Source organism: Oncorhynchus tshawytscha, unplaced genomic scaffold (genome assembly GCF_018296145.1).
Source record: "Oncorhynchus tshawytscha isolate Ot180627B unplaced genomic scaffold, Otsh_v2.0 Un_contig_8627_pilon_pilon, whole genome shotgun sequence".
NCBI lineage: Eukaryota > Metazoa > Chordata > Actinopteri > Salmoniformes > Salmonidae > Oncorhynchus > Oncorhynchus tshawytscha.
The window spans coordinates 54,888-79,533 of record NW_024609162.1 but is presented as its reverse complement, the minus strand read 5'-3'; the positions used below and the strand labels follow the sequence as shown (position 1 = coordinate 79,533).

The window sequence follows — 24,646 nt, the reverse complement described above, 5'->3', positions numbered from 1 at the left end:
GACCAGAGGTTGGTTACACTTCAGTGAGACCACTGCCAACAACATGAGGAAGAAGGGTAACTGCCCAACCCGTGACCAGAGGTTGCCGTTCACTGCCGTGTCACTGCCGTGTCACTGCCGTGTCACTGCCGTGTCACTGCCGTGTCACTGCCGTGTCACTGCCGTGTCACTGCCGTGTCACTGCCGTGTTACTGCCGTGTTATTGCCATTTGCCATGTTACTGCCGTGTTACTAATATCGGCATTGAAAGCAGTTTCAACATGTCGTTCCATGTGTCCTTGTGTTATGACCAGGTACTTCCTGATGGTGGTGGGTCTGTACGCCACAGTGAGGGAAGAGAGTTACCTGCTGATAGCGTTCATGTCAGAGAGGATCGTAGTCAGGGTCAGTACTGAACCAGAAGTACTAAAGCAGGGATCATCAACTGCTGAGCAGATGTATTCTTTTTTTTCTCTCTGAAAACTTGGGGGCCAAATGAGACCACCCCGGGGCCAAATTTGGCGCGGATGACACCAGTTGGGGAACCCTGTACTAAAGTATTTAAAAGCATGAGACTCAAGCACTAAGTACTAAAGCATACTAAAGCATGGGACTCCTTGCTAAAATTTAAGATTAACTAAAGAATATATACAAATTTAATCAAATGTAGTTCCTACTATGTTTCCATTGGACAATTAGTTCTGGAATGCACCGTGATCTAAATGGAACCAACCGTAACCAGAACTCTAAACTCTTCCGTGTTCCTCCACTACAGGCGTCAAACCCGGGCCAGTTTGAGAACGACAGTGAGGTGTTGTGGCAACGAGGACAGGCTCCGGACGCGGTGGTGTGCCAGGGGAGGGTGGGCATCAACACAGACACCCCCGATGAAGCCCTGGTGGTCTGTGGCAACGCTAAGATCATGGGGCAGGTTATGCATCCCTCCGACCGCCGCGCAAAACACAACATACAAGAGGTAGGAAGCAGCACATGCTCTTATATAATAGCTATCAAATGAATGGTTTTGGTGTGAAATAACGGGAAGGAACACAGAAAATGCCTCCACAGTGGCCCAGGGAATGATATCTTACCTGACGGGACAATATTTCAACTGTGTAGGTGGATTCAACAGAACAGTTGAAGAGAATATCTCAGATGAGGATTGTGGAGTATGACTACAAGCCTGAGTTCGCCTCAGAGATGGGGATCGATCACATACATGAAACGGGCGTCCTAGCCCAGGAGGTGAAGGAGCTGCTGCCCACTGCTGTCAAAGTGGTGGGGGACATCACCTGCAGCGACGGAGAGAGGATCCACAACTTCCTCATGGTGGACAAAGTACGTGTCCGTCCACATGAGATTTAAGGCCTGATAACATATGGTCCCACTTTGGGGGCGGCAGGGTAGCCTAGTGGTTAGAGGCAGGGTAGCCTAGTGGTTAGAGGCAGGGTAGCCTAGTGGTTAGAGGCGGGGTAGCCTAGTGGTTAGAGGCGGGATAGCCTAGTGGTTAGAGGCAGGGTAGCCTAGTGGTTAGAGGCAGGGTAGCCTAGTGGTTAGAGGCAGGGTAGCCTAGTGGTTAGAGGCAGGGTAGCCTAGTGGTTAGAGGCAGGGTGGCCTAGTGGTTAGAGGCAGGGTGGCCTAGTGGTTAGAGGCAGGGTGGCCTAGTGGTTAGAGGCAGGGTGGCCTAGTGGTTAGAGGCAGGGTGGCCTAGTGGTTAGAGGCAGGGTGGCCTAGTGGTTAGAGGCAGGGTGGCCTAGTGGTTAGAGGCAGGGTGGCCTAGTGGTTAGAGGCAGGGTGGCCTAGTGGTTAGAGGCAGGGTAGCCTAGTGGTTAGAGGCGGGGTAGCCTAGTGGTTAGAGGCGGGGTAGCCTAGTGGTTAGAGGCGGGGGTAGCCTAGTGGTTAGAGGCGGGGGTTAGCCTAGTGGTTAGAGGCGGGGTAGCCTAGTGGTTAGAGGCGGGGTAGCCTAGTGGTTAGAGGCGGGGGCCTAGTGGTTAGAGGCGGGGCGGCCTAGTGGTTAGAGGCGGGGCAGCCTAGTGGTTAGAGGCGGGGCAGCCTAGTGGTTAGAGGCGGGGCAGCCTAGTGGTTAGAGGCGGGGCAGCCTAGTGGTTAGAGAGGCGGGGCAGCCTAGTGGTTAGAGGCGGGGCAGCCTAGTGGTTAGAGGCGGGGCAGCCTAGTGGTTAGAGGCGGGGCAGCCTAGTGGTTAGAGGCGGGGCAGCCTAGTGGTTAGAGGCGGGGCAGCCTAGTGGTTAGAGGCGGGGCAGCCTAGTGGTTAGAGGCGGGGCAGCCTAGTGGTTAGAGGCGGGGCAGCCTAGTGGTTAGAGGCGGGGCAGCCTAGTGGTTAGAGGCGGGGCAGCCTAGTGGTTAGAGGCGGGGCAGCCTAGTGGTTAGAGGCGGGGCAGCCTAGTGGTTAGAGGCGGGGCAGCCTAGTGGTTAGAGGCGGGGCAGCCTAGTGGTTAGAGGCGGGGCAGCCTAGTGGTTAGAGGCGGGGCAGCCTAGTGGTTAGAGGCGGGGCAGCCTAGTGGTTAGAGGCGGGGCAGCCTAGTGGTTAGAGGCGGGGTAGCCTAGTGGTTAGAGGCGGGGCAGCCTAGTGGTTAGAGGCGGGGTAGCCTAGTGGTTAGAGGCAGGGTAGCCTAGTGGTTAGAGGCGGGGCAGCCTAGTGGTTAGAGGCGGGGCAGCCTAGTGGTTAGAGGCGGGGCAGCCTAGTGGTTAGAGGCGGGGCAGCCTAGTGGTTAGAGGCGGGGCAGCCTAGTGGTTAGAGGCGGGGCAGCCTAGTGGTTAGAGGCGGGGCAGCCTAGTGGTTAGAGGCGGGGCAGCCTAGTGGTTAGAGGCGGGGCAGCCTAGTGGTTAGAGGCGGGGCAGCCTAGTGGTTAGAGGCGGGGACCAGCCTAGTGGTTAGAGGCCAGCCTAGTGGTTAGAGGCGGGCAGCTTTCTAGTGGTTAGACAAGGCAGTTAGAGGCGGGGTTAAGGCCAGCCTAGTGGTTAGAGGCGGGGCAGCCTAGTGGTTAGAGGCGGGGCAGCCCTAGTGGTTAGAGGCGAGCAAGGCAGCCTAGTGGTTAGAGGCGGGGCAGCCTAGTGGTTAGAGGCCAGCCTACTGGTTAGAGGGGGGCAGCCTAGTGGTCCCCTAGAGGCGGGGCAGCCTAGTGGTTAGAGGCAGGTAGCCTAGTGGTTAGTGGTTAAGGCGGTTAGCCCCAGTGGTTAGAGGCGGGGCAGCCCAGTGGTTAGAGGCGGGGCAGTTAACCCAGTGGTTAACAGGCGGGGCAGCCCCTGAGTGGTTAACCCACTGTTCCCCTGGCAAGGCAGTTAACCCACTGGTCCCCTGAACAAGGCAGTTAACCCACTGTTCCCCTGAACAAGGCAGTTAACCCACTGTTCCCCTGAGAAGGCAGTTAACCCACTGTTCTGAGTGGCAGTTAACCCACTGTTCCCCTGAACAAGGCAGTTAACCCACTGTTAACAAGGCAGTTAACCCACTGTTCCCCTGAACAAGGCAGTTAACCCACTGTTCCCCTGAACAAGGCAGTTAACCCACTGTGCCCCTGAACAAGGCAGTTAACCCACTGTTCCCCTGAACAAGGCAGGTAACCCACTGTTCCCCTGAACAAGGCACAGTTAACCCACTGTAGGCAGTTAACCCACTGTTCCCCTGAACAAGAGTTAACAGGCAGTTAACCCACTGAACAAGGCAGTTAACCCACTGTTCCCTGAGAACCCACTGCCCTGAACAAGGCAGTTAACCCACTGTTCCAAGGCAGTTACTGCCCTGTTGTTCCCCTGAGGCAGTTAACCCACTGGCAGGTAACCCACTGTGAACAAGGCAGTTAACCCACTGTGCCCCTGAACAAGGCAGTTAACCCACTGGTCCCCCACTGTGCCCCCTGAACAAGAACTGTTCCCCTGAACAAGGCAGTTAACCCACTGTGTCCCCTGAGCAAGGCAGTTAACCCACTGTTCCCAACAAGGGTTGTTCCCCTGAACAAGGCAGTTCCCTGAGCAAGGCAGTAACCCACTGTTCCCCTGAACAAACCCACTGGCAGTTAACCCACTGTGCCCCTGAACAAGGCAGGCAGTAACCCACTGTGCCCCCACTGTTCCCCTGAACAAGGCAGTTAACCCACTGTGCCCTGAACAAGGCAGTTAACCCACTGTTCAGTTAACCCACTGTGGTTGAACAAGGCAGTTAACCCACTGTGCCCCACTGAACAAGGCAGTTAACCCACTGTGCCCCTGAACAAGGCAGTTAACAAGGTAGTTAACCCACTGTGGAACCCTGAACAAGGCAGTTAACCCACTGTTCCCCTGAACAAGGCAGGCAGGCAGTAACCCACTGTGGTGAACAAGGCAGTTAACCCACTGTGCCCCTGAACAAGGCAGTTAACCCACTGTGCCCCTGAACAAGGCAGTTAACCCACTGTGCCCCTGAACAAGAGCAAGGCAGTTAACCCACTGTGCCCCTTGAACAAGGCAGTTAACCCACTGTGCCCCTGAACAAGGCAGTTAACCCACTGTTCCCCTGAACAAGGCAGTTAACCCACTGTGCCCCTGAACAAGGCAGTTAACCCACTGTTCCCCTGAACAAGGCAGTTAACCCACTGTTCCCCTGAACAAGGCAGTTAACCCACTGTTCCCCTGAACAAGGCAGTTAACCCACTGTGCCCCTGAACAAGGCAGTTAACCCACTGTGCCCCTGAACAAGGCAGTTAACCCACTGTTCCCCTGAGCAAGGCAGTTAACCCACTGTGCCCCAAGGCAGTTAACCCACTGAACAAGGCAGTTAACCCACTGTGCCCCTGAACAAGGCAGTTAACCCACTGTTCCCCTGAACAAGGCAGTTAACCCACTGTTCCCCTGAACAAGGCAGTTAACCCACTGTGCCCCTGAACAAGGCAGTTAACCCACTGTGCCCCTGAACAAGGCAGTTAACCCACTGTTCCCGGGTAGGCTCTCATTGTGAATAAGAATGTTTTCTTAACTGACTTGCCAAGTTAAATAAAGGTAAAATAAAGAATAAAATCAAGTTTTACTTTGAAGAACAAAACTCTGTACCATTTCTATGCTATTTGTCCCCCATAGGAGCAGATCTTCATGGAGAATGTAGGGGCTGTGAAGCAGCTGTGCAAGGTGACTGACAACCTGGAGAACAGGATTCAGGAGCTGGAGGTGTGGAACACACGGTCAGCCAAGCTAAAGGACATGGGCAGCCCTGCTAACAGCAGCAACCCTGCTAACAGCAGCACTAAAGGGTAATGTCACAGTGCCACCAGGGGGTGCTATTTCTCTATGGCCTATTGCCTACAAGTTCTCTTTCAGTTTTCAAAATAATTTGGAGACACTGAGAGATTTTCACCCAACATAAAAACATTTGTTTTAGTACATTCAGTCAGTCGGTTTAGTCAGGTACTCAGGGACTCTTTTCAGATCCCTGCTGTGTTTCAACCATTTTCACATTTTATTTAACCTTTATATAACTAGGCAAGTCAGTTAAGAACAAATTCTTATTTACAATGACAGCCAACACCGGCCAAACCCAGACGACGCTGGGCCAAGTGTGCACCGCCCTATGGGACTCCCAATCACGGCCGGTTGTGATACAGACTGGTGTGTATAAGACAGTGGGGTTGTACTGAGGATGGTTGACCTCTGGATTTGTTGTGTGTCTGTCTTTATGACCAGGGTCACTCTCATGGGGACCATCAACACTTCCTCAGCTCAACCACAACAGCCTTCTGCATTACGCCTCCTGTACTGTCAAATATCTCCACTTTATTGTAGCTTAGGAATCTCGCCTTTTGGAAGGACTGAGTTTGTACTTGTAATGGACTGAATGCTCAGCGTTCTTTGGTTTCTAATACATTTTCAACTGTCATTATTTAACATGTGTTTCAACTGTCATTATTTAACGTGTTTCAACTGTCATTATTTAACGTGTTTCAACTGTCATTATTTAACGTGTTTCAACTGTCATTATTTAACGTGTTTCAACTGTCATTATTTAACATGTGTTTCAACTGTCATTATTTAACGTGTTTCAACTGTCATTATTTAACGTGTTTCAACTGTCATTATTTAACGTGTTTCAACTGTCATTATTTAACATGTTTCAACTGTCATTATTTAACGTCATTATTTAACTTGTTTCAACTGTCATTATTTAACGTGTTTCAACTGTCATTATTTAACGTGTTTCAACTGTCATTATTTAACGTGTTTCAACTGTCATTATTTAACGTGTTTCAACTGTCATTATTTAACGTGTTTCAACTGTCATTATTTAACGTGTTTCAACTGTCATTATTTAACATGTTTCAACTGTCATTATTTAACGTGTTTCAACTGTCATTATTTAATGTGTTTCAACTGTCATTATTTAATGTGTTTCAACTGTCATTATTTAACGTGTTTCAACTGTCATTATTTAACGTGTTTCAACTGTCATTATTTAACGTGTTTCAACTGTCATTATTTAACATGTGTTTCAACTGTCATTATTTAACATGTGTTTCAACTGTCATTATTTAACATGTGTTTCAACTGTCATTATTTAACGTGTTTCAACTGTCATTATTTAACGTGTTTCAACTGTCATTATTTAACGTGTTTCAACTGTCATTATTTAACACGTGTTTCAACTGTCATTATTTAACACGTGTTTCAACTGTCATTATTTAACACGTGTTTCAACTGTCATTATTTAACACGTGTTTCAACTGTCATTATTTAACACGTGTTTCAACTGTCATTATTTAACACGTGTTTCAACTGTCATTATTTAACGTGTTTCAACTGTCATTATTTAACGTGTTTCAACTGTCATTATTTAACGTGTTTCAACTGTCATTATTTAACGTGTTTCAACTGTCATTATTTAACGTGTTTCAACTGTCATTATTTAACTGTCATTATTTAACGTGTTTCAACTGTCATTATTTAACGTGTTTCAACTGTCATTATTTAACGTGTTTCAACTGTCATTATTTAACACGTGTTTCAACTGTCATTATTTAACATGTGTTTCAACTGTCATTATTTAACACGTGTTTCAACTGTCATTATTTAACGTATTGTGTTTCAACTCATTATTTAACGTGTTTCAACTGTCATTATTTAACGTGTTTCAACTGTCATTATTTAACGTGTTTCAACTGTCATTATTTAACATGTGTTTCAACTGTCATTATTTAACATGTGTTTCAACTGTCATTATTTAACATGTGTTTCAACTGTCATTATTTAACGTGTTTCAACTGTCATTATTTAACGTGTTTCAACTGTCATTATTTAACGTGTTTCAACTGTCATTATTTAACGTGTTTCAACTGTCATTATTTAACGTGTTTCAACTGTCATTATTTAACGTGTTTCAACTGTCATTATTTAACGTGTTTCAACTGTCATTATTTAACGTGTTTCAACTGTCATTATTTAACGTGTTTCAACTGTCATTATTTAACGTGTTTCAACTGTCATTATTTAACATGTTGTGTTTCAACTGTCATTATTTAACGTATTGTGTTTCAACTGTCATTATTTAATGTGTTGTGTTGATAATATATGTGTTGTGTCACACAGGAAAATAAACAGACACAGCAGTGTTCCACCACCACAGAAGCCAACACCTCTCAAATCTGTCAAGGTGAGGTAGAACTGCAGAAAGACTGTATACTTGTATAAGAACAGGTGTACAGCAAGTCTGAATCAAACGAAACTAAAACCATTAATATTCATATTTATTCTCTTGTAGGTGAAGTTCCACCACTGCTTAAAACACAAGTTTGTCCAAGTCAGCATGATCATTCTGGTAGCAACAATGGCTTTCTGGTAAGACTTCCTGTTACAACTGAGGAGCAGATGTTCATGTTACTTTCATATTGAAACAAAAAGTATGACTGCTTTGTTAGAAAATACCTCTGGATATTGAAGCACTGCAATATACAGGTAACTGCCAAAGTAAAGGAAACATGAAGTGTCTTACTAGGGCGTTGGGTCTCCACCAGCCAGAACAGCATCAATGCACCTTGACATCGATTCACCTTGACATCGATAACCCTTAATAACCCTTAAGCATGATAATATAATATAAATAATAACCCTTAAGCATGGTAATATAAATAATAACCCTTAAGCATGATAATATAAATAATAACCCTTAAGCGTGATAATATAAATAATAACCCTTAAGCATGATAATATAAATAATAGCCCTTAAGCATGATAATATAAATAATAACCCTTAAGCACGATAATATAAATAATAACCCTTAAGCATGATAATATAAATAATAACCCTTAAGCATGATAATATAAATAATAACCCTTAAGCATGATAATATAAATAATAACCCTTAAGCATGATAATATAATATAAATAATAACCCTTAAGCGTGATAATATAAATAATAACCCTTAAGCATGATAATATAAATAATAACCCTTAAGCATGATAATATAAATAATAACCCTTAAGCGTGATAATATAAATAATAGCCCTTAAGCGTGATAATATAAATAATAACCCTTAAGCATGATAATATAAATAATAGCCCTTAAGCGTGATAATATAAATAATAGTCCTTAAGCATGATAATATAATATAAATAATAGCCCTTAAGCGTGATAATATAAATAATAACCCTTAAGCATGATAATATAAATAATAGCCCTTAAGCGTGATAATATAAATAATAGCCCTTAAGCATGATAATATAATATAAATAATAGCCCTTAAGCGTGATAATATAAATAATAACCCTTAAGCATGATAATATAAATAATAACCCTTAAGCATGATAATATAAATAATAACCCTTAAGCATGATAATATAAATAATAGCCCTTAAGCGTGATAATATAAATAATAACCCTTAAGCATGATAATATAAATAATAACCCTTAAGCATGATAATATAAATAATAACCCTTAAGCATGATAATATAAATAATAACCCTTAAGCGTGATAATATAAATAATAGCCCTTAAGCGTGATAATATAAATAATAACCCTTAAGCATGATAATATAAATAATAACCCTTAAGCATGATAATATAAATAATAGCCCTTAAGCGTGATAATATAAATAATAACCCTTAAGCATGATAATATAAATAATAACCCTTAAGCGTGATAATATAAATAATAGCCCTTAAGCATGATAATATAAATAATAACCCTTAAGCATGATAATATAAATAATAGCCCTTAAGCATGATAATATAAATAATAACCCTTAAGCATGATAATATAAATAATAACCCTTAAGCATGATGATATAATATAAATAATAACCCTTAAGCATGCCAGGATGTTACTTGCTTAATTAACTCAGGAACCACAACTGTGTGGAAGCGACTGCTTTCCATATACTTTGCATCCCTCATTTACTCAAGTGTTGTTTTCTTTTCTTATGTAATGTGTTATGAATGTGTTATGAAGTGTTATGACATCCCTATGTCTCTTCCACAGTTCTATTGCCATCACAGCTCTCTACATGCTGACTCTGAGAGACGACGCCGGCATGCTGCTTCCTGGAAACACGTAAGACACACCACTGAACTGGCTTCACAAACTACAGATGCCGCCAGCGTTTATCTGCCAAGTCTACTTTGCCAAGAATACTACTGAGACTCAAACTTTATCATCTGTGCCAAATGCTATCCAGAATGGAATGTGAAATTCATTTCAAAGGTCATATGTTTTTTTATTTGCAGCAACGAGACTACTGTGCATCCTCTCTACACCACAACAGTCAGGACTACCTTAGGTAAACAACCTCTCTACACCACAACAGTCAGGACTACCTTAGGTAAACAACCTCTCTACACCACAACAGTCAGGACTACCTTAGGTAAACAACCTCTCTACACCACAACAGTCAGGACTACCTTAGGTAAACAACCTCTCTACACCACAACAGTCAGGACTACCTTAGGTAAACAACCTCTCTACACCACAACAGTCAGGACTACCTTAGGTAAACAACCTCTCTACACCACAACAGTCAGTACTACCTTAGGTAAACAACCTCTCTACACCACAACAGTCAGTACTACCTTAGGTAAACAACCTCTCTACACCACAACAGTCAGGACTACCTTAGGTAAACAACCTCTCTACACCACAACAGTCAGGACTACCTTAGGTAAACAACCTCTCTACACCACAACAGTCAGTACTACCTTAGGTAAACAACCTCTCTACACCACAACAGTCAGTACTACCTTAGGTAAACAACCTCTCTACACCACAACAGTCAGTACTACCTTAGGTAAACAACCTCTCTACACCACAACAGTCAGTACTACCTTAGGTAAACAACCTCTCTACACCACAACAGTCAGGACTACCTTAGGTAAACAACCTCTCTACACCACAACAGTCAGGACTACCTTAGGTAAACAACCTCTCTACACCACAACAGTCAGGACTACCTTAGGTAAACAACCTCTCTACACCACAACAGTCAGGACTACCTTAGGTAAACAACCTCTCTACACCACAACAGTCAGGACTACCTTAGGTAAACAACCTCTCTACACCACAACAGTCAGGACTACCTTAGGTAAACAACCTCTCTACACCACAACAGTCAGGACTACCTTAGGTAAACAACCTCTACACCACAACAGTCAGTACTACCTTAGGTAAACAACCTCTCTACACCACAACAGTCAGTACTACCTTAGGTAAACAACCTCTCTACACCACAACAGTCAGTACTACCTTAGGTAAACAACCTCTCTACACCACAACAGTCAGGACTACCTTAGGTAAACAACCTCTCTACACCACAACAGTCAGTACTACCTTAGGTAGACAACCCATAAATGCTCTTTATATAGTTCTACTTTCATCACAGTAACGTTGTGATGTCACATCATAGTAACGTTGTGCTCATCGTAGTAACGTTGTGGTGTCCCATCGTAGTAACGTTGTGGTGTCCCATCGTAGTAACGTTGTGGTGTCCCATCGTAGTAACGCTGTGGTGTCTCATCGTAGTAACGCTGTGGTGTCTCATCGTAGTAACGTTGTGGTGTCTCATCGTAGTAACGTTGTGGTGTCTCATCGTAGTAACGTTGTGGTGTCTCATCGTAGTAACGTTGTGATGTCTCATCGTAGTAACGTTGTGGTGTCTCATCGTAGTAACGTTGTGGTGTCTCATCGTAGTAACGTTGTGGTGTCTCATCGTAGTAACGTTGTGGTGTCTCATCGTAGTAACGTTGTGGTGTCTCATCGTAGTAACGTTGTGGTGTCTCATCGTAGTAACGTTGTGGTGTCTCATCGTAGTAACGTTGTGGTGTCTCATCGTAGTAACGTTGTGATGTCTCATCGTGGTAACGTTGTGATGTCTCATAGTAGTAACGTTGTGGTGTCTCATTGTGGTAACGTTGTGGTGTCTCATCGTGGTAACGTTGTGGTGTCTCATCGTAGTAATGTTGTGGTGTCTCATCGTAGTAACGTTGTGGTGTCTCATCGTGGTAACGTTGTGGTGTCTCATCGTGGTAACGTTGTGGTGTCTCATCGTGGTAACGTTGTGGTGTCTCATCGTGGTAACGTTGTGGTGTCTCATCGTGGTAACGTTGTGGTGTCTCATCGTGGTAACGTTGTGGTGTCTCATCGTGGTAACGTTGTGGTGTCTCATCGTGGTAACGTTGTAGTGTCTCATTCAATTCTATTGTACAAAGAGGTGGTAAAAGTGTTGCTGTCTGTCATGAGTAGTCCTTTATGTGGAAATTGACGTTTGTTTGTTTGTTTATTAGTCAACCCAACAACCACCCCTGTCCCGTGGACCCCTGATGTGGACTTCTGTAGCCTGATCTACTGTGAAGAAGTGTTCTGCTGTCCCACTACAGCCTCCATGGATAATACCAGCACCATCTCTCCTGCCCTCCTCTCCTCCACTGTATCTCCCACTACCGGGCCCTCTCTAGCAGGTGAGCTGTCTACTCCCTGTATCTCCCACTACCGGGCCCTCTCTAGCAGGTGAGCTGTCTACTCCCTGTATCTCCCACTACCGGGCCCTCTCTAGCAGGTGAGCTGTCTACTCCTGTATCTCCCACTACCGGGCCCTCTCTAGCAGGTGAGCTGTCTACTCCCTGTATCTCCCACTACCGGGCCCTCTCTAGCAGGTGAGCTGACTACTCCCTGTATCTCCCACTACCGGGCCCTCTCTAGCAGGTGAGCTGACTACTCCCTGTATCTCCCACTACCGGGCCCTCTCTAGCAGGTGAGTTGTCCTCCCACTACCGGGCCCTCTCTAGCAGGTGAGCTGGCTACTCCCTGTATCTCCCACTACCGGGCCCTCTCTAGCAGGTGAGTTGTCCTCCCACTACCTGGCCCTCTCTAGCAGGTGAGCTGGCTACTCCCTGTATCTCCCACTACCGGGCCCTCTCTAGCAGGTGAGCTGGCTACTCCCTGTATCTCCCACTACCGGGCCCTCTCTAGCAGGTGAGCTGACTACTCCCTGTATCTCCCACTACCTGGCCCTCTCTAGCAGGTGAGTTGTCCTCCCACTACCTGGCCCTCTCTAGCAGGTGAGCTGACTACTCCCTGTATCTCCCACTACCGGGCCCTCTCTAGCAGGTGAGTTGTCCTCCCACTACCTGGCCCTCTCTAGCAGGTGAGCTGGCTACTCCCTGTATCTCCCACTACCGGGCCCTCTCTAGCAGGTGAGCTGGCTACTCCCTGTATCTCCCACTACCGGGCCCTCTCTAGCAGGTGAGCTGACTACTCCCTGTATCTCCCACTACCTGGCCCTCTCTAGCAGGTGAGTTGTCCTCCCACTACCTGGCCCTCTCTAGCAGGTGAGCTGACTACTCCCTGTATCTCCCACTACCGGGCCCTCTCTAGCAGGTGAGTTGTCCTCCCACTACCTGGCCCTCTCTAGCAGGTGAGTTGTCCTCCCACTACCTGGCCCTCTCTAGCAGGTGAGTTGTCCTCCCACTACCTGGCCCTCTCTAGCAGGTGAGTTGTCCTCCCACTACCTGGCCCTTTCTAGCAGGTGAGTTGTCCTCCCACTACCGGGCCCTCTCTAGCAGGTGAGTTGTCCTCCCACTACCTGGCCCTCTCTAGCAGGTGAGTTGTCCTCCCACTACCGGGCCCTCTCTAGCAGGTGAGTTGTCCTCCCACTACCTGGCCCTCTCTAGCAGGTGAGTTGTCCTCCCACTACCGGGCCCTCTCTAGCAGGTGAGTTGTCCTCCCACTACCGGGCCCTCTCTAGCAGGTGAGTTGTCCTCCCACTACCGGGCCCTCTCTAGCAGGTGAGTTGTCCTCCCACTACCGGGCCCTCTCTAGCAGGTGAGTTGTCCTCCCACTACCTGGCCCTCTCTAGCAGGTGAGCTGGCTACTCCCTGTATCTCCCACTACCGGGCCCTCTCTAGCAGGTGAGCTGGCTACTCCCTGTATCTCCCACTACCGGGCCCTCTCTAGCAGGTGAGTTGTCCTCCCACTACCTGGCCCTCTCTAGCAGGTGAGCTGGCTACTCCCTGTATCTCCCACTACCGGGCCCTCTCTAGCAGGTGAGCTGGCTACTCCCTGTATCTCCCACTACCTGGCCCTCTCTAGCAGGTGAGCTGGCTACTCCCTGTATCTCCCACTACCTGGCCCTCTCTAGCAGGTGAGCTGTCTACTCCCTGTATCTCCCACTACCGGGCCCTCTCTAGCAGGTGAGTTGTCTACTCCCTGTATCTCCCACTACCTGGCCCTCTCTAGCAGGTGAGCTGTCTACTCCCTGTCTTCATTTATCAACAGCATTCTCCACTGTATCTCTTTCTTCATGCTAGCTTATCTTGCCGTAAAACCGACATGTTGCTGACCTTGAATGAGACGTCATTCTGATGCTCTATAAAGTGTTGGCATTCTGCTTGTGACAGGCGGTAATCCCACTTTTCTTTTGGTTCCAATTCTGCCTTCTCAGATAAAGGGAAAGACAAATTTAATGAAGAAATCAGAGGTGCCGGAGATTGTAAGTCAAATTCTATCACACACGTTTGAACACACATTTTAATGCTCATCCAAATGTGTTATTTTCTGACTTTATTTCACAATACTTTAGAGTATGACATCAGATTGTTGTTCTATTTTCAGGGACAAACACAACAATAAAGTCTTTTGTCATCAAAGAAAACGAACAGATCATTGACTCTCGGTACTGTGAGAGGGGAAGCTGCGGGTACGTCATTCAGTCAGTTTGAACTCATTTGATAGATGTAGATTCAGACTGCCAAACCGATGGTATACTTCATCTCTATGTTGATCTGTTTCCATTTAGGTCAGGAAACTACTCCTTCCAAATCCCTATCAGCAAGTTCGTCCCCACCAACATGCGTGTCACTGTCCAGATGAAGTGAGTGACCAGGACATGAGACTTCCTCTGGTCTCCACTTAGTTTTCCATTTGAATAATTCAATAGGACTTGTCTTCCCACTGCGGTGGTGACAGGTTGGCATCGACTGTGGACTCTGGAAGGAGCAGGGGATAGTTTCTAAGAGGTTGTTTTACCTCCGGGGCTGATGATGGTCTGAATCCTCCCAGACATTGAGTCCATGCACAGGGGGAGCACGGGGAGCACGGGGAACTTGTGGGAGCTTGTGAGTCAAAGGGCTCCATTTAATCCTTAGTGCAGTAGGGTGCGATTTGGAATTTAAAGGCAATGTTTCCGGGCATTTGCAGAGACTGCAGTCACGTAGTTGCTGCGTATGTCGTCTCAATGGGAAATTACCTTTAAATGTCAATCACACTATACTACCTCAGATCTTCAGCACTACGGATTGAATCGAGACTTGAAGCTTTGTCTGAATCAGACATTGGACCCCAGTCTGGCAGGACTTCCTGTTCTGTACGAGGAGATGAAGGCCTCTAAGACAGAGCTGCATGAGGCACATTCTCTCATTGTTGTTCACACTAATTACAAATGGTCACAGGGTACTTGGTACTTGGCACCGTGGGTTTGTTGTAAGTACCATAAATGACCACTAGGTGTCTCCTCTCCTCTGACGCAGTACTACAGAGCTGCTGGTTGTCCACCTGTGTCATAATGATGAGACGTTTAAATGCTCTGCCTTGATGGACCATGATCAAACCAACGAAGAATACAATTTCATGAATACACAGGTATGGCATCCACAGACAACACTATACTGTGGTTGCTCTCTGTTTGATAATTACAAACTCTCTGGTCTTTGTATGATAAAAAGTGGACAAAGAAGGTAAGAAAAGAAAGAGAGTATAAAGGTTGAAAGTGTTTCTCTTGTTCTCTCCAGGGCTACGTCCATGAATGGCCTCTGCCAGTGTCTCGATTCTACAGGAGCTCCTACCACTTCCGCTCAGCAGTGGCTGTAAGAACTAAAAGATTTCTCCAATGTGTCCTTTCCTAAAATATCAATGTCAAACGACACTGTTCCGGTAGCCTCACAACTACTACGTGTTGTATGTTGTGGGGGGAAAACGACCCGATCTGATAACCACAATCTAACAGAGTTGTTAAACATTAGTATGATAACATTAGTATGATAACCACCCCCTCCCTTTACTCAACCCACCGTAATGCTCTCGTCTCCCCGTAATGCTCTCGTCTCCCCGTAATGCTCTCGTCTCCCCGTAATGCCTCGTCTCCCCGTAATGCTCGTCTCATCGTCTCCCCGTAATGCCTCGTCTCCCCATCTCCCGTAATGCTCTCTCGTCTCCCCGTAATGCTCTCGTCTCATCGTAATGCTCTCGCTCCCGTAATGCTCTCGTCTCCCGTAATGCTCTCGCTCCCCCGTAATGCCTCGTCTCCCGTAATGCCTCGTCTCCCGTAATGCTCTCGTCTCCCCATAATGCTCTCGTCTCCCGTAATGCTCTCGTCTCCCCGTAATGCTCTCGTCTCCCGTAATGCTCTCGTCTCATCGTAATGCTCTCGTCTCCCCGTAATGCTCTCGTCTCATCGTAATGCTCTCGTCTCATCGTAATGCTCTCGTCTCATCGTAATGCTCTCGTCTCATCGTAATGCTCTCGTCTCATCGTAATGCTCTCGTCTCATCGTAATGCTCTCGTCTCATCGTAATGCTCTCGTCTCATCGTAATGCTCTCGTCTCCCGTAATGCTCTCGTCTCCCCGTAATGCTCTCGTCTCCCCGTAATGCTCTCGTCTCCCCGTAATGCTCTCGTCTCCCCGTAATGCTCTCGTCTCCCCGTCTCCCCGTAATGCTCTCGTCTCCCGTAATGCTCTCGTCTCCCGTAATGCTCTCGTCTCATCGTAATGCTCTCGTCTCATCGTCATGCTCGTCTCATCGTCATGCTCTCGTCTCATCGTAATGCTCTCGTCTCATCGTAATGCTCTCGTCTCCCCGTAATGCTCTCCCCGTAATGCTCTCGTCTCCCCATCTCATCGTAATGCTCTCGTCTCCCGTAATGCTCTCGTCTTCCCGTAATGCTCTCGTCTCCCCATCTCATCGTAATGCTCTCGTCTCCCCGTAATGCCTCGTCTCCCCGTAATGCTCTCGTCTCCCCGTAATGCTCTCGTCTCACCGTAATGCTCTCGTCTCACCGTAATGCTCTCGTCTCACCGTAATGCCTCGTCTCACCGTAATGCTCCCGTAATGCTCTCGTCTCCCGTAATGCTCCCGTAATGCCTCGTCTCCCGTAATGCTCCCCGTAATGCTCCCCGTAATGCTCTCGTCTCCCGTAATGCCTCGTCTCCCCGTAATGCTCTCGTCTCCCCGTAATGCTCTCGTCTCCCGTAATGCTCTCGTCTCCCGTAATGCTCTCGTCTCCCGTAATGCTCGTCTCCCCGTAATGCTCTCGTCTCCCATCTCATCGTAATGCTCTCGTCGTAATGCTCTCGTCTCCCCGTAATGCTCTCGTCTCCCCATCTCATCGTAATGCTCTCATCTCATCGTAATGCTCTCATCTCATCGTAATGCTCCCGTCTCCCCGTAATGCTCTCGTCTCCCGTAATGCTCTCGTCTCCCGTAATGCTCTCGTCTCCCGTAATGCTCTCGTCTCCCCATCTCATCGTAATGCTCTCGTCTCCCGTAATGCTCTCGTCTCCCCGTAATGCTCTCGTCTCCCGTAGTGCTCTCGTCTCCCGTAATGCTCTCGTCTCCCCATCTCCCCGTAATGCTCTCGTCTCCCGTAATGCTCTCGTCTCCCGTAATGCTCTCGTCTCCCGTAATGCTCTCGTCTCCCGTAATGCTCTCGTCTCCCCATCTCCCGTAATGCTCTCGTCTCCCCGTAATGCTCTCGTCTCCCCGTAATGCTCTCGTCTCCCCGTAATGCTCTCGTCTCCCGTAATGCTCTCGTCTCCCCGTAATGCTCTCGTCTCACCGTAATGCTCTCGTCTCACCGTAATGCTCTCGTCTCACCGTAATGCTCCCCGTAATGCTCTCGTCTCCCGTAATGCTCCCCGTAATGCTCTCGTCTCCCCGTAATGCTCTCGTCTCCCCCGTAATGCCTCGTCTCCCCGTAATGCTCTCGTCTCCCGTAATGCTCTCGTCTCCCGTAATGCTCTCGTCTCCCGTAATGCTCTCGTCTCCCCAATGCTCTCATCTCCCCATCTCATCGTAATGCTCTCATCTCATCGTAATGCTCTCATCTCATCGTAATGCTCTCGTCTCATCGTAATGCTCTCGTCTCCCCGTAATGCTCTCGTCTCCCGTAATGCTCTCGTCTCCCGTAATGCTCTCCTCCCGTAATGCTCGTCTCCCGTAATGCTCTCGTCTCCCGTAATGCTCTCGTCTCCCGTAATGCTCTCATCTCCCCATCTCATCGTAATGCTCTCATCTCATCGTAATGCTCTCATCTCATCGTAATGCTCTCATCTCATCGTAATGCTCTCGTCTCCCCGTAATGCTCTCGTCTCCCCGTAATGCTCTCGTCTCCCCGTAATGCTCTCGTCTCCCGTAATGCTCTCGTCTCCCCGTAATGCTCTCGTCTCCCCATCTCATCGTAATGCTCTCGTCTCCCCCGTAATGCTCTCGTCTCCCCGTAATGCTCTCGTCTCCCCGTAATGCTCTCGTCTCCCCGTAATGCTCGTCTCCCGTAATGCTCTCGTCTCCCCGTAATGCTCTCGTCTTCCCGTAATGCTCTCGTCTCCCCATCTCATCGTAATGCTCTCGTCTCCCCATCTCCCCGTAATGCTCTCGTCTCCCCGTAATTCTCTCGTCTCCCCGTAATGCTCCCCGTAATGCTCCCCGTAATGCTCTCGTCTCACCGTAATGCTCCCCGTAATGCTCCCCGTAATGCTCTCCGTAATGCTCTCGTCTCCCCGTAATGCTCTCGTCTCCCGTAATGTTTCCCGTAATGCTCCCCGTAATGCTCTCGTCTCACCGTAATGCTCCCCGTAATGCTCTCCGTAATGCTCTCGTCTCCCCGTAATGCTCTCGTCTCCCGTAATGCACAGAAACAAAGATGAGAACTCTATCTCTAAGGCCTGTTGTGCACACGCCTATCTACCCTGTCATTGGCTAGAATGGTTCCACCTGATCTCGCCTCCTCACGCTTGCCTTCCATCTTTGAGGACTTGTACAGTATCTCCACTGTTAGAGGCATCACTTGTCAATGTAATAGACAATCTTGGTCTATCTCCATCCAGGGACAGGCAGACTGCAATACCGACCGTGGCTTCATGGGGGCGCTGTTCACAGACTACCACTTCAACTTCTACCGGAGGTGTGAGTGAGGAAGAAGACCTCGTACTGTAGTTCCTCTGGCAGGCCAATGACATGGGTGTCGATGCTTCTCTTCGTGATGTATGGCAACCGGAATAATTCATCCACTTTGTATTGTTTTTCTATGAAATGTCCTGATTGTTGATGAGATCGTTGTATATAATCTCTTTTACAAGGACTGTTATAAGAGAATATTTATTGATACAGAATTACAGTAGATAAGAGTCATATGAGTCACTTTGCCTTGTGACAGTTCTTGCACTATGTGAAAAGAGATTGAATTGGAACAGACCTGAACAGGATCATTTTGTTTTCAGTGGAATGTAAATGCAGTATAACAGGTTATTGATTGTTCATTAAACTATACATTGATCATGTCACACTGTTGGAACACAGGAGGACAGGATGAGTCCCAAAGTAAAATAGTACTTCTATCTCATACTTGACTATGTAGGTAGCTATTACATTTATTTCAGAAAGTACTTGTGTTGAATTCTGTGTTACTGCATCATTCCCTGTAATTACCAGGTAAATACCATTGGAAACTGTAAAATAAAGTACTAAATTCTCTGTTCTGAAGCAGCTACTTCCCATCCAGGGTCAACTTTATCATTCAGATGCAAATTTAGAATGACGTCAGTTGCCAACAACACACACCACCGCCAACACAACTTTTAAACCAACGGCTACAAGGGATCCTCTCCTCTATTCTAACCAATAGATATGTCTCTGTGTCCTCCCCTCTATTCTAACCAATAGAGATGTCCTCCCCTCTATTCTAACCAATAGAGATGTCCTCCCCTCTATTCTAACCAATAGAGATGTCTCCTGTCCTCTATTCTAACCAATAGAGATGTCTCCTGTCCTCTATTCTAACCAATAGAGATGTCTCCTGTCCTCTATTCTAACCAATAGAGATGTCTCCTGTCCTCTATTGTAACCAATAGAGATGTCTCCTGTCCTCTATTCTAACCAATAGAGATGTCTCCTGTCCTCTATTCTAACCAATAGAGATGTCTCTGTGTCCTCCCCTCTATTCTAACCAATAGAGATGTCTCCTGTCCTCTATTCTAACCAATAGAGATGTCTCCTGTCCTCTATTCTAACCAATAGAGATGTCTCCTGTCCTCTATTCTAACCAATAGAGATGTCTCCTGTCCTCTATTCTAACCAATAGAGATGTCTCCTGTCCTCTATTCTAACCAATAGAGATGTCTCCTGTCCTCTATTCTAACCAATAGAGATGTCTCCTGTCCTCTATTCTAACCAATAGAGATGTCTCCTGTCCTCTATTCTAACCAATAGAGATGTCTCCTGTCCTCTATTCTAACCAATAGAGATGTCTCCTGTCCTCTATTCTAACCAATAGAGATGTCTCCTGTCCTCTATTCTAACCAATAGAGATGACTCCTGTCCTCTATTCTAACCAATAGAGATGTCTCCTGTCCTCTATTCTAACCAATAGAGATGTCTCCTGTCCTCTATTCTAACCAATAGATATGTCTCTGTGTCCTGTCCTCTATTCTAACCAATAGATATGTCTCTGTGTCCTGTCCTCTATTCTAACCAATAGATATGTCTCTGTGTCCTGTCCTCTATTCTAACCAATAGATATGTCTCTGTGTCCTCCCCTCTATTCTAACCAATAGAGATGTCTCCTGTCCTCTATTCTAACCAATAGAAATGTCTCCTTCTCCTCTATTCTGGCCAATGGAAATGTCTCCTCTATTCTAACCAATAGAAATGTCTCCTTCTCCTCTCCTCTATTCTGGCCAATAGAAATGTCTCCTCTCCTCTCTATTCTAACCAATGTAGATGTCTCCTTCTCCTCTCTCCTCTTTAAACCTTTGACATCATCCACACACCATGAGAGAGGGATTGGAGGAATCTGGAATAGAAAGTAACACACACACACACACACTAGAATGTAAAGAACACAACCAACGGCCCATAATCTGTTCTGACATCCGTATAAATCATTCACATTTTAATTAATCTGAAATCCATTCCAACAGGAGACAAGAGATATCTTTGTGCAGTCTATGACCTATATGAGTGCAGTGTGTATGTGTCTGTCTGATGGAAGGGGGGGTGGAGGAAGAGATGGGGGAAAAGTGGGGGATGGAGGGAGAGATGAGGAAGAAATGGGGATGGAGGGGGAAAAGTGGGGGATGGAGGGAGAGATGAGGAAGAAATGGGGGATGGAGGGGGAAAAGTGGGGGATGGAGGGAGAGATGAGGAAGAAATGGGGGATGGAGGGAGAAATAGGATGGAGGGAGAAAGGGGGGATGGAGGGAGAAATGGGATGGAGGGAGGGGTGGATGGAGGGAGAAAGGGGGATGGAGGGAGAAAGGGGGATGGAGGGAGAAATGGGGGATGGAGGGAGAAATGGGGGATGGAGGGAGAAATGGGGATGGGGAGAGAGATGAGGGAGAAATGGGGGATTGGGGGATGGAGGGAGGGATTGGGGAAGAGAAGTGGGATGGAGGAAGAAATGGGGATGGATGGAGGGAGAGTTGGGGGATGGAGGGAGGAGTGGGTATTTAGGGAGAGATGAGGGAGAAATGGGTGATGGAGGGATAGATGGGGGATGGAGGAAGAAATGGGGGATGGAGGAAGAAATGGGGGATGGAGGAAGAGAAGTGGGATGGAGGAAGAGAAGTCGGATGGAGGAAGAAATGGGGGATGGAGGAAGAGAAGTGGGATGGAGGAAGAAATGGGGGATGGAGGAAGAGAAGTGGGATGGAGGAAGAAATGGGGGATGGAGGAAGAGAAGTGGGATGGAGAAAGAAATGGGGGAGTGGGGGATGGAGTGAGGGACGGAGGGGGATGGAGGGATAGATGGGGAGATGGGGGGTGGAGGGAGGGATAGAGGGAGAAATGGGGGATGGAGAAAGAAATGGAGTGGGGGATGGAGTGAGGGACGGAGGGGGATGGAGGGATAGATGGGGAGATGGGGGTGGAGGGAGGGATAGAGGGAGAAATGGGGGATGGAGAAAGAAATGGAGTGGGGGATGGAGTGAGGGACGGAGGGATAGATGGGGAGATGGGGGTGGAGGGAGGCATAGAGGGAGAGATGGGGAATGGAGGGAGGGATGGGGAATAGATTGGGGATAGATGGGGAATGGAGGGATAAATGGGGGATGGAGGGATAAATGGGGAATGGAGGGAGAAATGGGGGTGATGGATGGAGGGAGAGAGAGGGGTAGAGGGATAAAAGTTGGTTGGAGTGGATTAGAGATGTTAGGACAGACGGTAAGTGGACGCTGTAGGTCTGAATGAATTAGCTGTGTGTTACGGAGAAGGATGCTCCCAATATTATCCTGATCAAGCACAGGACCCCACCGTCACAGGACCACACTGTCACAGGACCCCACAGGACCCCACCGTCACAGGACCACACCGTCACAGGACCCCACCGTCACAGGACCACACCGTCACAGGACCCCACAGGACCCCACCGTCACAGGACCACACCGTCACAGGACCCCACAGGACCACACCGTCACAGGACCCCACCGTCACTCATTTAGTCATCAACTAATTCCTTCATTAAAACTAAAGAACAAAATATCCGTCAACAGACATGACGTGGTCCTTACAACCAGAAACACAGAGGAACACGTTGACACACAACCCATCTCTCTGTGTGTTTTATGACTTATTCAAGCGCAACCCAAGCAGCACTCTGAAAGACTAATTAGGTGGCAGTAGACGGCGTGGAGAATGACGGCTGGAAGAGTCAGAAGACGCATCCTTCTGCTCTACCTGGAGGGATGGGAGAAACTGGAGAAGATTCTGCTGCATTATTGACGAACAGTGAAGACACTGGTTAGCCAGGCGGTGAGGAGTAGGCTGTGACAGGGGGTGTAGTCAGAGAGAGGCAGAGAAGGTAGACTAGGCTGTGGCTGACGGGTGGAGGCAGAGAGAGTAGACTAGGCTGTGGCTGACAGGGGTGGAGGCAGAGAGAGTAGACTAGGCTGTGGCAGGCGGTGAGGAGTAGACTGTGGCTGACAGGGGTGGAGGCAGAGAGAGTCAGAGAGGGTAGACTAGGCTGTGGCTGACAGGGGTGGAGGCAGAGAGTGTCAGAGAGGGTAGACTAGGCTGTGGCTGACAGGGGTGGAGGCAGAGAGAGTCGGAGAGGGTAGACTAGGCTGTGGCTGACAGGGGTGGAGGCAGAGAGAGTCAGAGAGGGTAGACTAGGCTGTGGCTGACAGGGGTGGAGGCAGAGAGAGTCAGAGAGGGTAGACTAGGCTGTGGCTGACAGGGGTGGAGGCAGAGAGAGTCAGAGAGGGTAGACTAGGCTGTGGCTGACAGGGGTGGAGGCAGAGAGAGTCAGAGAGGGTAGACTAGGCTGTGACAGGCGGTGAGGAATAGGCTGTGGCTGACAGGGGTGGAGGCAGAGAGAGTCAGAGAGGGTAGACTAGGCTGTGACAGGCGGTGAGGAATAGGCTGTGGCTGACAGGGGTGGAGGCAGAGAGAGTCAGAGAGGGTAGACTAGGCTGTGGCTGACAGGGGTGGAGGCAGAGAGGGTCAGAGAGGGTAGACTAGGCTGGGACAGGGGTGGAGGGAACAGAGGCACACAGCCCAGACCACACATCAGCAGCATTCCCACAAGCCTCTGCAACAGAGATGGACGTAGAGGTGAGTTACTGCCACAGAAAACATTTTATAAATATCTGCATGTAGAATGTATTATTTATTAGTACACAGAGGCTCTGTAGAATGTATTATTTATTAGTACACAAAGTATTGATTCAGTTACTTTTAATATGTTCTTCTGTGTCTACAATGTAAGCACTAAAGCACAAACAGCCTGTTTAATCACTGGGTGAACATAATGCATATTATAGGTATGTACGTGTGAGTTGGGCTACACAGCCTGCTAACACTTGAGTATTAATAACATTCGCGTGATGTCAAATCGATGAAAGATGTATTGCAAATTATGTTTAGACATTTTCATTGAATTTGTGTGCATAGGCTACGTGGATTTATTTATTATAGAAGAGAGAAGTTCAGAAGAGAAAGGGACTCTACACTGAGTGGACAAAACATTAAGAACACCTTCGTACTAATTCACTCCACCCCCTTATTGCCCTCAGAACAGCCTCAACTCGTCAGGTCATGGGACTCTACAAGGTGTTGAAAGTATTCCACAGAGATGCTGGTCCATGTTGACTCCAATGCTTCCCACAGTTGTGTCAAGTTGTCTGGGTGTCCTTTGGGTGGTGGACCATTCTTGATACACACAGGAAACTGTTGAGTGAGAAAAACCCAGCAGCGTTGCAGTTCTTAACACAAACCTGTGAGCCTGGCACCTTCTTGGCTCCCGAGTGGGGCAGCGGTCTAAGACACTGCATCTCAGTGCAAGAGGCGTCACTACAGTCCCTGGTTCGAATCCAGGTTGTATCACAACCGGCCGTGATTGGGACTCCCATAGGGTGGCGCACAATTTGCCCAGCGTCATTTGGCCGGTGTAGGTTGTCATTGTAAATAATAATTAGTTCTTAATTAACTGACTTGCCTAGTTAAGTAAAGGTTGAATACTACCAGACTCTGTTCAAAGACACTTCAATATTCTGTCTTGGCCGTTCACCCTCTGACACAAACACAATCCATGTCTCAATGGTCTCAAGGCTGAGAACTCCTCCTTTAACCTGTCTCCTCCCCTTCATCTTTAACCTGACTCCTCCCCTTCATCTTTAACCTGTCTCCTTCCCTTCATCTTTAACCTGTCTCCTCCCCTTCATCTTTAACCTGTCTCCTCCCCTTCATCTTTAACCTGACTCCTCCCCTTCATCTTTAACCTGTCTCCTCCCCTTCATCTTTAACCTGTCTCCTCCCCTTCATCTTTAACCTGTCTCCTCCCCTTCATCTTTAACCTGTCTCCTCCCCTTCATCTTTAACCTGTCTCCTCCCCTTCATCTTTAACCTGTCTCCTCCCCTTCATCTTTAACCTGTCTCCTCCCCTTCATCTTTAACCTGTCTCCTCCCCTTCATCTTTAACCTGTCTCCTCCCCCTTCA

The 24,646-nt window shown here is 47.5% G+C and overlaps 1 protein-coding gene across 1 annotated transcript; it reads left to right on the top strand.

Moving 5' to 3' along the window:
- The first annotated feature begins 4 nt into the window (after window positions 1-4).
- On the top strand, window positions 5-19,188 carry LOC121844357 (myelin regulatory factor-like protein). The gene is made up of 16 exons (XM_042314384.1): window positions 5-8; window positions 294-384; window positions 755-955; window positions 1,099-1,317; window positions 5,050-5,219; window positions 7,546-7,609; window positions 7,718-7,794; window positions 9,438-9,509; window positions 9,683-9,735; window positions 11,732-11,905; window positions 13,888-13,935; window positions 14,058-14,142; window positions 14,242-14,316; window positions 14,972-15,083; window positions 15,233-15,307; window positions 18,543-19,188. The coding sequence occupies exons 2-16, from the start codon at window positions 304-306 to the stop codon at window positions 18,627-18,629; spliced, it is 1,593 nt and encodes a 530-aa protein (XP_042170318.1). The 5' UTR covers window positions 5-8; window positions 294-303; the 3' UTR covers window positions 18,630-19,188.
- Window positions 19,189-24,646: the final 5,458 nt, after the last annotated feature.